A 15,694-nucleotide genomic window follows, 5' to 3' on the forward strand; every position below is an offset into this window, starting at 1 on the left:
AGACAGAATGAGACTTTGGTCAACATTGCACAAGGTTTGCTGTTTTTTGGCAAAGTACATAGAAGTATTTCAATGTAAAGTCAGTATAAACCAAAGGTCATTACTGAGGACTGAAGAGCCTCAGAGAAACATTTTGGGACTGGAAAAACAATGGATTAGTACAAACAGATATTTGTTATTTATGTGACTCCATTACATTTTATGTCAGTAAAGTCTGCTCTGGATTTAAATTGGATTACCGGAGTAAATTGAATCTAGTGAAGATCCACATAGAAGAAACACCATTATCAGTAACACTAGAACACATTAGTCGTGCAATGACTGGCTTGTGCAGCTTTGAATAAGTCTTACAGTAGTCTATAAAGACTATGTTATACAGCTTTGAATTAGTCTTACAGTAGTCTATAAGGACTATGTTATACAGCTTTGAATAAGTCTATAAGGACCAGGCAACACTGCCTCGGTGGTACTGCGGCCTGGTGGGTCCAGAATGGCTTGCAGCCTCATTAACCTGCGTGGTGGCGGGACGGCGCTTCCTCTAACCCGGCACCCTGGTGTCCCTGTGTCTGTCTGTCGCATGGCACAGAAATCTTTCAATGTTTCCTCTCAGCGCGGGAGGCGGCCAGGGGCCGGGAGAGGGAGAGAGCCAGCAGCAGCGCCGGGGGAGGCCTGTCCTCGGGAGGACCCAGGGGAGGAGGTGGAGGAGGTAAGGGCAAAAGGAAGGAGCGGGAGCCCGCAAAGGTTATTTTTCAATGTAATATACTGTAACATAACACTGGAGGGCAGAGGTGTCAAACTGGTCCCGTGGAGGGCAGAGGTGTCGAACTGGTCCCGTGGAGGGCAGAGGTGTCGAACTGGTCCCGTGGAGGGCAGAGGTGTCGAACTGGTCCCGTGGAGGGCAGAGGTGTCGAACTGGTCCCGTGGAGGGCAGAGGTGTCGAACTGGTCCCGTGGAGGGCAGAGGTGTCGAACTGGTCCCGTGGAGGGCAGAGGTGTCGAACTGGTCCCGTGGAGGGCAGAGGTGTCGAACTGGTCCCGTGGAGGGCAGAGGTGTCGAACTGGTCCCGTGGAGGGCAGAGGTGTCAAACTGGTCCCGTGGAGGGCCGAGTGTCTGTAGGGTTTCACTCTCACCTTGTACTTGATTGATTAATTAGGTTTGTAATTGGTTAGTTTCTACCCCCACCTGGTTGTTTAGGTCTGAACTGGGAACCAATTTAAAGGAAAACCCAAAAACCCTCCATGGAACTGGTTTGACATCCCTGCTGTAGGGTTAAAAATGGTTTCCATGTCTCTTTCCTCTTTTCTTTTCCTCTTTCTTTTCTTCCCCTCTCAAGAAATGTTGCCAACTAGCCAATGCTGTTTTCAATGTGGTTGATTATTATGAAGTGTCGTAGGTTTGGATTTTAGAAAAGCACTCCAAACTGTACAGGGTCCTCACCACTACTGTAGCTATTCCTCACGCTTAAATGCAATTTCACACGGCTGCGGGAGTGCAGAAGTGTTTTTCTTTCTTTTCCTCCTGGGAAAATCTTCCCTTTGTTGGTAACGGTGTTGGTAATGGCGTTGGTAACAGCGTTGGTAACGGCGTTGGTAACGGCGTTGGTAACGGCGTTGGTAACAGCGTTGGTAACAGCGTTGGTAACAGTGTTGGTAACGGCGTTGGTAACGGCGTTGGTAACGGCGTTGGTAACGGCGTTGGTAACGGCGTTGGTAACAGCGTTGGTAACAGCGTTGGTAACAGCGTTGGTAACAGTGTTGGTAACAGCGTTGGTAACAGTGTTGCCGTCACCAGGGGAAGACGAGGCCGCCGTGTCCCACGAGGAGCAGCAGCATCTGAGGGACGGCTGCCCGGGTCTCCCCGAGGGCCAGGACCTCTACACGGCCGCGTGCAACTCTGTGGTGCACCGCTGCGCCCTGTTGGTCCTGGGTGTCAGCCCGGTCCTGGGAGACCTGGGGGGCCAGGATGAGGGGCACAGCGCCCCCCAGTCCACCAGCCAGGGACAGCAGGACGCCGCTGGCTTCATGACCAGGTGAGAGAGACTGACTGTGGGGTTGATGGTCGACCGACCGTGTCTTCAGCACATCACAGAGCTGTTGTCCATGTCAATATAATAATAGATATGACGTGGACACCAGCTCTGTTCTGCAGGACCATATATAGTACCATTTATACATGCATGCATACGCTAGTACAGAACTCATAGTTATCTTGAGTAAGTTGAACTTGACTTTCAGACTGGTTTTCCAGACGGTTTTGTCTATTTACCCTGCAGATTGGTGCCGTTCAGGGTCACAGGTCATTTCCACTTCGGTCCTAGTCTCTCGTGTATTAGCCTCTTCCATTCCGGTTCTCCTCAGGGCACCTTTTCAATCGTATTTCAATGAATGAAACTGAGCTGAATATAATCCAAATGGAATTGGCCTGTAATGGTCCCTGCAAGGTTTGAGCCCAGTTGTGTTTTCTGTGATTGACAGCAGCCTTGGCATTATGACTTGGGCCAGCCAGGCATACATATGGCCTATGTATGTGGGGGGTGTGTATGTGGGGGGTGTGTATGTGGGGGATAATGTGGTGTAATGTGTCGGCTCTGTGACTTGTGTAGTATGGGCTGTGTTCTGTGTAGGAGTGCAGCAAGCGGCTCGGTCCAACAGGCGGTGTGTGTTACTGACTGTGTGTCGGTGTGTTCTGTGCAGGAGTGAGAGTCTGAGTGCAGAGACCCACTCGGTCCAGTCCAGCCCCAGCTACAGACTGATGAAGTCCAGGAGCGAATCGGATCTCTCCCAGCCGGAGTCTGACGAGGAGGGATACACACTGGTCAGTAAGAACACCGGTCCTCTTATGTCTGCCTGTCTCAGTCTCTCATCGCCGTCTCTCTTCGCCGCTCTCTCATCGCCGTCTCTCTTCACCGCTCTCTCATATCCGTCTCTCTTCACCGCTCTCTCATCTCAGTCTCTCTTCACTGCTCTCTCATATCCGTCTCTCTTCGTCGCTCTCTCATATCCGTCCCTCTTCACCATTCCATCTCCTTCATTGCTTTTGTGTCTCTCTCTCTCTCATTTTGTATTCTAAAACATTTTTTTAATTGAGTATGTTTAAAAAACAAGCAACATGTGATTGAATGTTGTGGGTGTACTTCAACAAGAGACTGGTGTGGGTGTGTGTCTACACATTTCTCACCAATAATTAATGTTATTTGCACCTTTGACCTCTTTCAGAGTGGCAGAAGAAATGTTGATCTGGACTTGGCTTTTTCTCATAAGAAGAGAGGTAAATAAGAATCTTTCAAACCCAATTTGTATTTACTGCAAGCCTACATTATACCAATGATTGTAGTCGATTATGTTGACTTGTCTGTGTCTAAGCTTAACCCGTCAAACTTTACTATAAACCTGCTCTTGGGATTAATGCAGTTGAAATGTGTCTTTCTGTCTTCTGATTTCTGTGTGGTAGTTTATTTGCTCCTCTTGGGCCAGTTGAGCCCAAAAAACAAGAGGGGGTCCAAGCAAGTACACCATGGCATGTTTAAATGTCCTATTATAAAGCTGCAATGCCCACTCATTCTCTGTTGGATGGCCCAGTAATGGCTAGCATTAGCAACACCGCGTTCATCAATATAGACATTACCATCCGTCGTTACCTGAAGATAGCATCCAGACAGCGGCTCTGCCTCCCATCCTGGCCTTGATCTCAGCTTGCCATTTCTGTCACCTCATCATCACCCAATCTGTTCCGGGGACAAAAACCACAAAACAAAGCATTAGAGAGCTTTATCCCAGTCTCTGGCTGATCATGGCATGGAGTAGGGGGCTATCCAAACCAGCCCTTGAATGATTTCTAAGCGGAGGAAAATTCATTGTCTCTGCGTAATTAGAATTGTTTTGCAAGGCCTTGCTCTGCCTATCATTCATTTAGAGGCTGTGTTTCTGAAAAGGTGTCTGGCCTCTCTCTCCCCCACTCTGTTTTTCTCTTGTCTTCCTCCCTATCTCCCTGTCTCTTCCATGTTTTTCTCCGTCCTCCCAACCCTCTGTCCCCCTCTCCTCCCTCCCTCGCTCCATCCTCAGGTCTCCTCCATGGTTCTCCGGATTCCCTGGCCGACTCGTGGTTCAGAGTGAAGCACAGTAGGGCCCGACTGTACGGCTCTCCTCTCTACCAGTCCTACGACGAATCGGACCTGGACCTGAGTCGCTCGGCAGGAGTCCATGCCCTCATCGAGAACATAGTCAGCTTCATCAGCGGAGATGTGGGCAACAGCCCCGCCTTCAAGGAGCCAGAGGAGGCCATGTCGACCAGCCCACAGGGAATCATCCTGGCCATGGAACAGCAGCAGAACAGAGCAGAGGTGGGAGGCTGGGGGGGAAGGGGTGGAGACTGGGGGGGAAGGGGTGGAGACTGGGGGGGAAGGGGTGGAGACTGGGGGGGAAGGGGTGGAGACTGGGGGTGGGAACTGGGGGTGAAGACTGGGGGGAAGGGGTGGGAACTGGGGGTGAAGACTGGGGGGAAGGGGTGGAGACTGGAAGGAAGGGGTGGAGACTGGGGGTGGGAACTGGGGGTGAAGACTGGGGGGAAGGGGTGGAGACTGGAAGGAAGGGGTGGAGACTGGGGGAAGGGGTGGAGACTTGAGTGAAGGGGTGGAACTTGGGGTGAGACTGCATTTCGTTGGACTGTACACGTACTGTTCAAGGACAGTAAAATGGAATAAAATCAGGTCAGGTCAGGACTGTGAGGTTAAATGAGTGTCTATGTTAGCGAGGCAGCCGAGACCCTAGGGAACAGAGCTTCCAAGTATCCCGAGAAGGGTGTCTGTCAGTAATTGCACTTGGAGCAGCAATCGGTGTGTGAGAAGAGTCAGGTGTGTGAGACGAGTCAAGAGTGTACAGGATTTTCTATTTAGCGGTCTAAAATAGTGCCGAAAACCCGCCACATCCAGCTTCTGAAGTGATGGTCCTGGAACCGTGTGGTATGTGTTTTCCCCAGCTGCGCCTGGAGGCCCTGCATCAGATTGTGGTGCTGATCTCCGGGATGGAAGAGAAGGGGAGCCAGGCTGCCGGTGGAGTTGGGGGTAGCGGGACGGGGGGGCGCCCCAGTCCCAGCGCTGCCTTTCAGTCTTCCTCCTTGCTCACCTCCGTCCGGCTGCAGTTCCTGGCTGGATGTTTTGGCCTGGGAACCGTGGGCGCTGGGGCCATGAAGGGAGAGAGTGTCCAGCTACACCACTACCAGGTACCTTCTCATTTGCCCAATCAAATTGAATCTACGTTCCATTCTATTATAGTAATATTGTGTTGGTCCAGGACAGGGTTGGACTGTGTATTGTATAGTAATATTGTGTTGGTCCAGGACGGGGTTGGACTGTGTATTGTATAGTAATATTGTGTTGGTCCAGGACGGGGTTGGACTGTGTATTGTATAGTAATATTGTGTTGGTCCAGGACGGGGTTGGACTGTGTATTGTATAGTAATATTGTGTTGGTCCAGGACGGGGTTGGACTGTGTATTGTATAGTAATATTGTGTTGGTCCAGGACGGGGTTGGACTGTGTATTGTATAGTAATATTGTGTTGGTCCAGGACGGGGTTGGACTGTGTATTGTATAGTAATATTGTGTTGGTCCAGGACGGGGTGAAGGCAGCAAAGCGGACCCTTCAGATGGACATCCAGACAGCCGTCCATAAGATCTACCAGCAGCTTTCTGTCACCCTGGAGAGAGCCTTGCAAGCCAATAAACACCATATAGGTAAACACCTTACATCTTACATTGCGGGCAGTGGGCCCCAAGATCTCTATATTAACTAACAAAAGGAAACAAAATCCTTTTGCCATTCTTTCTCTCTCCCTGCCTCTACACAGAGGCCCAACAGCGCCTCCTGCTGGTCACCGTGTTTGCCCTGAGCGTTCGCTACCAGCCGGTGGACGTGTCCCTGGCCATCTCCAGCGGTCTCCTCAATGTGCTGTCTCAGCTGTGCGGCACTGAGACCATGCTGGGTCAGCCCCTGCAGCTTCTACAGAAACCCGGGGTGTCCCAGCTCAGCACCGCCCTGAAGGTGGCCTCCACCCGCCTGCTCCAGATCCTGGCCATCAGTACCGGGTGAGGCGGCCCTCTGCACCGACACACTGTTACCAAACAACACCTGCTGTGGTTGTGTCTGATTTGGTTGGTCCATAGCGGGGCCATTCAACACAGGGACTTATTTAGACCTGAGACGCCAGGTGAGTACAATTACTGATGAGGTAGGGCAGAAAACCGTCAGTCTCCGGACCTCGTAGGGTAAGAGTTGAATATGCCTGGCCTATTGGGACAGTTTTCCCCAGTCAAAGTGGAGATTACATTTCCCCCATGGTTTTCTGTCCGGGAGAGCCTGTGAAATAGGCTTGTTTCTGTTTCTGCAAGCGTGGCGTGTCGTGTGACAGACGTCTCTCTGTGCCCCCCCACCCCCAGGACGTATGCAGACAAGCTGGGTCCCAAGGTGGTCCAGTCCCTGCTGGACCTGCTCTGTAGCCAGCTGAAGAACCTGCTGTCTCAGGCTGGGGTCAGCCTGCTCCCTGCCTCGCCGAAGAAGGCCCAGGACCGCCTGGAAAAGGAGACGGAGGACGGAAACGACGCAGAGAAGAAAGACTTCAGAGGTAGGAGGATGTTGACCTGCAACTGTGTGGGTGTGTGTCATGGAGGCCTAGGTTATGATCATTAGTCATTTATGGCTAAAATGCCGTCTGCTGATGTGGCTCATACTCTGAGACGTTGTGGGATCTTTATAGAAACGTTCTATTCAGCTGACTATAATGACTTGATCATAGGTTTTTGCACTGGGCAGATTTCAAGGGTCTTTGTTAAAGATTCTTGACCTTCATGAGTTTAGTTCCCACCCCGGGACATTTGTTTTCCTTAGTTCGGACTGTCATTTTATCTAAGGGGATGTTTGCTCTTCCTTCGAAGAACTGGGCCTCAATCATAATGTGGTGTGTTACATAGCGTTGGTGCGTAAGCAGCACACCGCAGAGCTTCACCTGGGGGACTTCCTGGTGTTCCTGAGGCGAGTCGTCTCCTCCAAGGCCATCCAATCCAAGATGGCATCCCCAAAGTGGACAGAGGTCCTGCTCAACATCGCTGCACAGAAGTGCTGTTCAGGTATAGATGCCGCAACTAAATGTATGTATACAACTGCATAGTAAAACGGACAGAAAAGCTGATTAGAGACCTGTTGTCTTAAAGTACTAGCTTTGCTCCCCCAAAATGTCTCTGTTGATGGACCAGATGAAACCAGAAGTAAAGGCCTTTGTGTGTTAGCCTACTGTTTATTTCCATTATTATCCATTATAATCCCCCACCCCACATTTCAGTTGCCATGGCTGAGCTGACGTTGTTGTTTCTGTAGGGGTCCCTCTGGTGGGCAACCTGAGAACTCGTCTCCTGGCCTTGCATGTCCTGGAGGCAGTTTTACCAGCCTGCGAAGCCAGCGTGGAGGACCACCAGATGACACAGGTGTGTGCGTGTGCACGTGCGTGCGTACATGTGGCCTGACTTTAATAATAATTTAACCGATAAACCATGTGCCCTGCTCAGGTGGTGGAACGGCTCTTCTCTTTGCTGTCTGACTGTATGTGGGAAGCTCCCATTGCCCAGGCCAAGCACACCATCCAGATTAAAGAAAAGGAGCAGGAGTTAAAACTACAGGTACACACTACCTCCTGCTAACTGCTCTGTTGATAACTCATCACTGGTGGATCGGTGTGTTTTGTTTTCTATATATTCTGGATATATATATTTTCCAATCTTTTCATTTGTCTCCTACTACCTCTACTTTGATTGGCTGGTGTTGTATCTTGTTTCTAACTGTAGGGTTGGTTGATGACTGTGGTCCCTGTCTGTGGTTGGTTGATGACTGTGGTCCCTGTCTGTGGTTAGTTGGTGACGGTGGTCTGTGTGTGTGTGGTTGGTTGATGACTGTGGTCCGTGTCTGTTGTTGGTTGATGATGGTGGTCCGTGTCTGTGTGGTTGGTTGATGACTATGGTATCTTGTCTTTGGGGTTGGTTGATGACTGTGGTATCTTGTCTTTGGGGTTGGTTGATGATTGTGGGTACCTTGTCTTTGGGGTTGGTTAATGGTTGTGGGTACCTTGTCTTTGGGTGGGTTGATGAAGGTGGGTACCTTGTCTTTCAGGTTGTTTGATGACTGTGGGTACTTTGTATTGGTGGTTGGTTGATGATAGTGGTATCTTGTCTTTGGGGTTGGATGATAACGGTGGTCCGTGTCTTTGGGGTTGGTTGATAATGGTAGTCTGTGTCTTTGGGGTTGGTTGATAACGGTGGTCTGTGTCTTTGGGGTTGGTTGATAATGGTGGTCTGTGTCTTTGGGGTTGGTTGATAACGGTGGGCCGTGTCTTTGGGGTTGGTTGTTGACCTTGGTCTGTGTCTCGGCAGGGCGAGGTGGAGGAGGAGGATGAGAACCTGCCCATCCAGGAAGTGTCGTTTGACCCAGAGAAGGCCCAGTGCTGTGTGGTGGAGAATGGCCAAGGTCTTACCCACGGCAGTGGGGGCAAAGGTTACGGTCTGGCCTCCACCGGGATCTCTTCTGGATGCTACCAGTGGAAGGTACGAAACAACATTTTAGACCCCCACTCAACACCGGAGCATTTACTTCATTTGATTTGGGATTTGAATACACCATTAGGTTCATTTTCAAACCTTGACAAGGGACTTTTTTATATTTTTGAATGTTTAGTTAATAATGGCAGTCCCTCTAGAGAATTGAAATACCTAAATAAAGGCTTGTTAACAATTGTAAAAATCAAAGACTTACTGTGATCTAGAACATTTTTATTAATATTTTTAATAATAATTTTTAATAGGATTTCTGTTGAAAAGATGAGAAAGATTAGGACTCCCACGAGTAACAGCTACCAAAACATTCATCGATTAAACGTTTGGCCACAGCATAACAAGCTGTTCTGTATTAAGTCAGCACAAATGGCTCGTCTGGGCTTACTCCACTGCTGTCTCCCAACACCCGTCAGCTCCATCTCACATCTCAAGTTTGGATTTCACCATCTTCTCATCGAAGGCTACTGACGTGGCTTGTGTTTCTCTGACATTTTATTCCAACTGTTAACGACGATGCAGTGGGAATATCATATTTTATACATTTATATCATATATTTTACACGTCCAGCGCTGAGCAGTCATGTGTCCTCCTCCTACTAACGTATCCGAGTTCTCTAACAAGAAATGAGTTCCCAACCCCGTGCTGTTCCCCTGTGTAGCGCACTCCTTGTTGCACAAAGGTGTAGGGAAAAGGCTTCCGGTTATGACCGTGCAAATGTACGGATGTCACTGTTGTGAGGAGGGGGCAGCCCCCCCCCTTAAAGGACAGACACGCTGTTTTAGTGTGGTATATCAGACATGATTTTTCACAAGAAAAAATGTATGTAAATATCCCCATTTAATTACCCCGTTGTCTGGTTAGTTCTACATTGTGAAGGAGAACCGCGGCAACGAGGGGACCTGTGTGGGCGTGTCCCGATGGCCGGTCCACGACTTCAACCACCGCACCACCTCGGACATGTGGCTGTATCGGGCCTACAGCGGGAACCTCTACCACAACGGGGAGCAGTCCCTCACGCTGTCCTCCTTCACCCAGGGGGACTACATCACCTGTGTCCTGGACATGGAGGCCCGCACCATCTCCTTCGGCAAGAACGGAGAGGTGAGGGACGGATGTGCACACCATACGATGACGTGGGCATTCGCGTTTCAGTATCCTCACCAGACACTCTAATCCAGATCCATGCGCCTGTCTAATAGCAATATAGTTGTGCGTGCACACATGTTCAGCGTAGTGCTGCGATAGCCCCAGCCAGCCTGATGTGTTTACTGACTCCTGTCATTGTCCCCCACAGGAGCCCAAGCTGGCCTTCGAGGACGTGGACGCTACGGAGCTCTACCCCTGTGTCATGTTTTACAGCAGCAACCCTGGAGAGAAGGTACCACAGCCTGAACCGGACCTCAGCTCTGGATTCAACCAGTCAGCCCGTAGTTCTCCTGGCCTGTGCCTCTGAGCTGTATTCAAATGCCATTCCTGCACAGGAAAGCAACTGGTTAATAAAAGTGTTAGAAAGGAAACTACTTTACTCTTATGGGAAGATGGAAGGACATTTTCAGTTGTATTTCATAGTGGTAGGTTTGGTTATACCACCCTATGGTCTGTTGTGATTAGTTGTAGGTCTTGTTATACCATCCTATGGTCTGTTGTGATTAGTGGTAGGTCTTGTTATACCATCCTATGGTCTGTTGTGATTAGTGGTAGCTCTTGTTATACCATCCTATGGTCTGTTGTGATTAGTGGTAGGTCTTGTTATACCATCCTATGGTCTGTTGTGATTAGTGGTAGGTCTTGTTATACCATCCTATGGACTGTTGTGATTAGTGGTAGGTCTTGTTATACCATCCTATGGTCTGTTGTGATTAGTGGTAGGTCTTGTTATACCATCCTATGGTCTGTTGTGATTAGTGGTAGGTCTTGTTATACCATCCTATGGTCTGTTGTGATTAGTGGTAGGTCTTGTTATACCATCCTATGGTCTGTTGTGATTAGTGGTAGGTCTTGTTATACCATCCTATGGTCTGTTGTGATTAGTGGTAGGTCTTGTTATACCATCCTATGGTCTGTTGTGATTAGTGGTAGGTCTTGTTATACCATCCTATGGTCTGTTGTGATTAGTGGTAGGTCTTGTTATACCATCCTATGGTCTGTTGTGATTAGTGGTAGGTCTTGTTATACCACTACTTCCACTTCCTCCCTCCAGGTAAAGATCTGTGACATGCAGATGCGGGGTACCCCTCGTGACCTCCTGCCCGGTGACCCCGTGTGCAGTCCAGCGGCCACTGTCCTGGCCGAGGCGTCCACGCAACTCATCCGCGTCCTGCACCGGGCCGACCAGTGGACCCACTGCATCAACGGCATCATGTTGGAGAGGCTCCACAAGATCAAACCCTGTTTCAGGGAATCGTCCGGCTGCACCGCTGGGGGTGAGTTTAACTCCGACGTCTGCTTGCGCTGGCACAGGCTGCGTGCCACTCCAATTTGAGAAAGTTGTTCTGTGATTAAAGATGAAACATTTAACCCGTCCCATGGATCACAACACAGGAGGTCAGAGGCTAAAGAAGAGTCGGTCCGTGCAGAGCAGGGAGGAGCATGACTCCCAGAGGGACTCGCCCCGTGACCAGGAGCCCCAGAGAGGGGAGGAGGAGAGGGGGCGGCAGGGGCACGGGTCCCGCCAGGGGCACGGGGGCCTGGGAGACCTATCTGACCACCACCTCAGAACCCTCTGCACAGAGGTCAGGGTTGCTGTAGTTCACATCCAACTATTTAAAGATCAATGTCGTTGCTGCAAATGTTTACTAGAACGGCATTTGGTACGCAATCTTCACGACGCGTTAATCAGCCGCCCCGTTTGAACCGGAGTCGGGAGTCCAGGGGGCTTTAAAATCAGGGCAAACCCTGTGTTCTCTGCCCAGGTGTGGCCGGTGTTGGCGGTGATCGGCGGTGCCGACGCAGGTCTCCGTGTGGGGGGCCGGTGCATCCACAAGCAGACCGGACGCCACGCCACGCTCCTGGGCGTGGTGAAGGAAGGGAGCACCTCCGCCAAGGTGCAGTGGGACGAGGCGGAGATCACCATCAGGTACCTTAAAAGGCATATTTCCCCCAGCCTGCTGAGTCCGGTTGTCAAGCTGAAGCGCTGGTGACCGTTCGGCGTGACGGCGTATACTGGGTGTTGAGGGGTCGGCGCTTGTTGTCCTCAAGGCAGCGTATGTATGTGTCCATCCAGTGTATGTCTTCCGTGCTCAGATGGGTGAACGCTGGATGATTGGATTGCATGATTCACTCTGGTGTAGCTCGACCACTGACCCAAGGAGTGTGCATGCGCCTTAGCTGGGAGATCTAGACCCACGCTAAGACATGTTTGTAGGCACAACGGAAAATAAGTTGACGTTCAAGGTGGGGTCCGTCATTTGATGCTGTTGCATCTAAATGTAAAAAATCTGGGATGCACAGCAAAATAGTTAGGTGTCAATGCCAGTAGAATGCAGAGGGCTGTGGTGACGGCTCTGTGGTGATGGATCTGTGATGACAGCTCTGTGAGGACTGCATATATTAGATGACACTGTGGTGGATCACCTGACCGGTTTGTGTGTTTAATGAGTTGTTGAAACTGTACGCTAATGGTGAACTGACTCCCGACTGGCTCTGTTCACTCTTCTGCTCTGTAAAACGCCATCATCGCCTGGCCTCGTTTCAATACCTTTACTTTTCCGTGACCTTCCCACTCTCCTGCTCACTGCCCTCATCCATACCCCATCCATGCCCTCATCCATAATCTACTGACTCCTTGATGAACTCATTCACCCTTTGCATGGTACAATTGTGCGTTCCGTTCATTCAGTGTAGACCTGAAAACTCTGTGGTGAAACCAAATGCTTTGAAAACTAAAAGCGACTCTGTTGGGTCCATCCTCCACTTTCCTACTCATGTGTCCAGCTCATGTCTCCATCCCCCAGCCTGTTCTGCCTCTCTCTTCCTGTCCTCTCCCTCACTCCGTGTTTCCTCTGTTCCCTTCACTCCTGGTCCGTATTAAAGCTTCCCAACTTTCTGGTCGCCTAGTGACACTCCCTTGTACAACCTGGAGCCATGCGAGCCTCTGCCGTTCGATGTGGCGCGTCTCCGCGGCCTCACCGCCTCCCTCCTCCTCGACCTCACCTACCTCACCTCCATCCACGAGGACGCGGGGAGACTCGGTGCCCGGCGCCACGAGAAGAAGCACCGAGGCGGACCGCACGATAACGGCACGACTACCGCCAACAGCGGCGACGATGCCAACAGCAAGCCCGGTGACTGGGAGCAGGCCAACCAACACCGGCCGACCACAGAGCCCAGAGACGGGCCGGCAAAGGGGACCGTGGTGATGCCGACCTCTGACCTGCGAGTGTCACACAGTCTGGAAGAGGTCAAGGCCCATGCAGCACCCAACTCCAAGTCTGAGAGTGAGATCTCCTATGCCTTGGACTGCCAGCACCAGGGGGGAGGAGCACTGGCAGGAGGACCGGAGACCCTATACCCTGCTCCCCAGGCTCCGGAGGGGAACAGGAGGAAGGGGCACGAGGGGTTGTCTCACGGCGGCCGGGGCCATGATGGGCCCCCGTCTTTAGGGGCCACCCAGTCTGAGATCCACGCTGTGCAGCTGTCCTACCTGTACCTGGGAGCCATGAAGGCCCTCAGCGCCCTGCTGTCCTGCTCCAAGTACGCAGAGCTGCTACTCATACCGAAGGTTAGTGCGAGGGGTCAGGGCAAAGGGTTTGTACGCGTGTTTAGGGCAAAGGGTTTGTACGCGTGTTTAGGGCAAAGGGTTTGTACGCGTGTTTAGGGCAAAGGGTTTGTACGCGTGTTTAGGGCAAAGGGTTTGTACGCGTGTTTAGGGCAAAGGGTTTGTACGCGTGTTTAGGGCAAAGGGTTTAGTGCGCGTGTTTAGTGCGCGTGTTTAGGGCGCGTGTTTAGGGCGCGTGTTTAGGGCGCGGGCTTAGGGCGCGAGTTTAGTGCGTGGGTTTAGTGCGCGGGTTTGATACTTGGGGTTAGTGCATGGGGTTGGTACGCAGAGTTAGATGCCTAGTAAATTGTAAAATGTGAGTGTCGACAATGTTTAAAACTAAATGGGGTTAAAAGCGTCCGGTGAACAGTAAGTGTTGTCTGTAGGTGCAGTCGGAGCCCACCCCCAGCGGGCACAACGCCGACCTGAACACAGGGCCAACGTGCGGTGGCGGAGCGGCATCGCCGGTGTGCCAGGAGGAGGTGGAGATGAGGGCGGCTCTCCAGTTCCTGATGCGTCACATGGTCAAGCGGGCCGTAATGAGGTCGCCCATCAAGCGGGCGTTGGGACTGGCTGACCTGGAGAGGGCTCAGGCCATGATCTACAAGCTGGTGGTCAGCGGACTGCTGGATGACCAGGGTGGCGGGGGCAAGGCCAGGCCTGGTGAGTGTCTTCCTCATTCGGGGGGGGGGGGGGGGGGGCTGCTGAGGTCCTATATGTATGGGTCGAAATGACACCTAGGATGAGCGGAGTTCTTGTACTTCCACTGGCCAACAAGTATCTACTGCCCACTTCCCAAATCCTAATTTAACCCTTAAAGGTACATAAGACAATGTGTTGGATGTCTTCAACCCCACGTTCAAATGTACCAGGCGTTCACTTGATCACACCTGTGGGCCGGTTCAGCCTGGCTTGTACTGAGGTTGGTGGGATTCAAGCCCAGGTCATAACAGGGCGCTCGCCACCTCAAGTCCTGTGTGTCGGCCTCTAGTCCTGAGTCCTTGGCTGTGTGTCGGCCTCTAGTCCCGAGAGCTTGGCTGTGTGTCGGCCTCTAGTCCCGAGAGCTTGGCTGTGTGTCGGCCTCTAGTCCCGAGAGCTTGGCTGTGTGTCGGCCTCTAGTCCCGAGAGCTTGGCTGTGTGTCGGCCTCTAGTCCCGAGAGCTTGGCTGTGTGTCGGCCTCTAGTCCCGAGAGCTTGGCTGTGTGTCGGCCTCTAGTCCCGAGAGCTTGGCTGTGTGTCGGCCTCTAGTCCTGAGTCCTTGGCTGTGTGTCGGCCTCTAGTCCTGAGTCCTTGGCTGTGTGTCGGCCTCTAGTCCCGAGAGCTTGGCTGTGTGTCGGCCTCTAGTCCTGAGTCCTTGGCTGTGTGTCGGCCTCTAGTCCTGAGTCCTTGGCTGTGTGTCGGCCTCTAGTCTCGAGTCCTTGGCTGTGTGTCGGCCTCTAGTCTCGAGAGCTTGGCTGTGTGTCGGCCTCTAGTCCCGAGAGCTTGGCTGTGTGTCGGCCTCTAGTCCTGAGTCCTTGGCTGTGTGTCGGCCTCTAGTCCTGAGAGCTTGGCTGTGTGGTTAAATCACTCCGTGCCACTCTGGGTCTGACCTGTCGGACCTGTCTCCTGACTGAACCGTCGTCTCCTCTTCCTCTCGTCTCCTCTTCCTGTCGTCTCCTCTTCCTGTCAGCTGACCAAGAGTGTGAGGAGGGTCTGGAGTCAGAGCAACAGGCCCAGACCCCTGTCACCACGAGCCCCTCGGCCTCCAGCACCACCTCCTTTATGAGCTCCTCCCTGGAAGACACCACCACAGCTACGACTCCCGTCACCGACACAGAGACCGTCCCTGCCTCCGAGTCACCTGGGGTCATGCCCCTCAGCCTGCTCAGGTATGTAACACACACACACACACTAAGACACACACACACACACACAATAAGACACACGCACACATACCCACTACAATGCACAGTAACACACATTCAGTAATACTAAACCATGTTAGGTTGGTCCTTTTGTTGGTTCTGTGTGTCACATAGTGGACACTGTCAACAGCCTAACAGCCAGACATTAACTCCGGACCTTGATTCTGTGTTCAGACAAATGTTCTCCAGCTACCCAACCACCACTCTGCTGCCGACGCGGCGAGCCCAGACCCCTCCGGTGTCTTCTCTCCCCACGTCTCCCTCTGACGAGGTGGGCCGAAGACAGAGCCTCACCTCCCCAGACACGCAGGGCTCCAGGCCCACTAACAGGACCGGGACATGTACGTACCAGACTGCCAGTCACCAGGAAACACAGTGCTTACTATGCTCTTGAGTTGTTGGCACCCTCAGAAAAGATGAACAAATGTTTTAGTCTTTGAT

The 15,694-nt window shown here is 51.8% G+C and overlaps 1 protein-coding gene across 13 annotated transcripts in view; it reads left to right on the plus strand.

Annotated features, from left to right (window-relative positions):
* The window catches only part of herc1 (HECT and RLD domain containing E3 ubiquitin protein ligase family member 1), a 72,654-nt gene that overhangs the window by 22,887 nt on the left and 34,073 nt on the right, over window positions 1–15,694 (plus strand). For 11 of the 13 annotated variants that reach the window (XM_029125775.2, XM_029125771.2, XM_029125769.2 and 8 more), the window contains 22 exons: window positions 587–706; window positions 1,792–2,029; window positions 2,694–2,814; window positions 3,216–3,267; window positions 4,062–4,339; window positions 4,975–5,217; window positions 5,611–5,731; window positions 5,845–6,082; window positions 6,434–6,618; window positions 6,965–7,120; window positions 7,368–7,474; window positions 7,556–7,666; window positions 8,414–8,584; window positions 9,456–9,695; window positions 9,889–9,972; window positions 10,795–11,017; window positions 11,136–11,326; window positions 11,507–11,670; window positions 12,627–13,314; window positions 13,737–14,013; window positions 15,019–15,217; window positions 15,428–15,594. In XM_029125775.2, coding sequence (XP_028981608.2) covers window positions 587–706; window positions 1,792–2,029; window positions 2,694–2,814; window positions 3,216–3,267; window positions 4,062–4,339; window positions 4,975–5,217; window positions 5,611–5,731; window positions 5,845–6,082; window positions 6,434–6,618; window positions 6,965–7,120; window positions 7,368–7,474; window positions 7,556–7,666; window positions 8,414–8,584; window positions 9,456–9,695; window positions 9,889–9,972; window positions 10,795–11,017; window positions 11,136–11,326; window positions 11,507–11,670; window positions 12,627–13,314; window positions 13,737–14,013; window positions 15,019–15,217; window positions 15,428–15,594 — 4,374 coding nt within the window. The remainder of the gene's footprint in view (window positions 1–586; window positions 707–1,791; window positions 2,030–2,693; window positions 2,815–3,215; window positions 3,268–4,061; window positions 4,340–4,974; window positions 5,218–5,610; window positions 5,732–5,844; window positions 6,083–6,433; window positions 6,619–6,964; window positions 7,121–7,367; window positions 7,475–7,555; window positions 7,667–8,413; window positions 8,585–9,455; window positions 9,696–9,888; window positions 9,973–10,794; window positions 11,018–11,135; window positions 11,327–11,506; window positions 11,671–12,626; window positions 13,315–13,736; window positions 14,014–15,018; window positions 15,218–15,427; window positions 15,595–15,694) is intronic. The other 2 variants (XM_029125787.2, XM_029125785.2) reach the window with 2 other exon arrangements.

Source organism: Esox lucius, chromosome 2 (assembly GCF_011004845.1).
Source record: "Esox lucius isolate fEsoLuc1 chromosome 2, fEsoLuc1.pri, whole genome shotgun sequence".
Classification (NCBI taxonomy): Eukaryota; Metazoa; Chordata; class Actinopteri; order Esociformes; family Esocidae; genus Esox; species Esox lucius.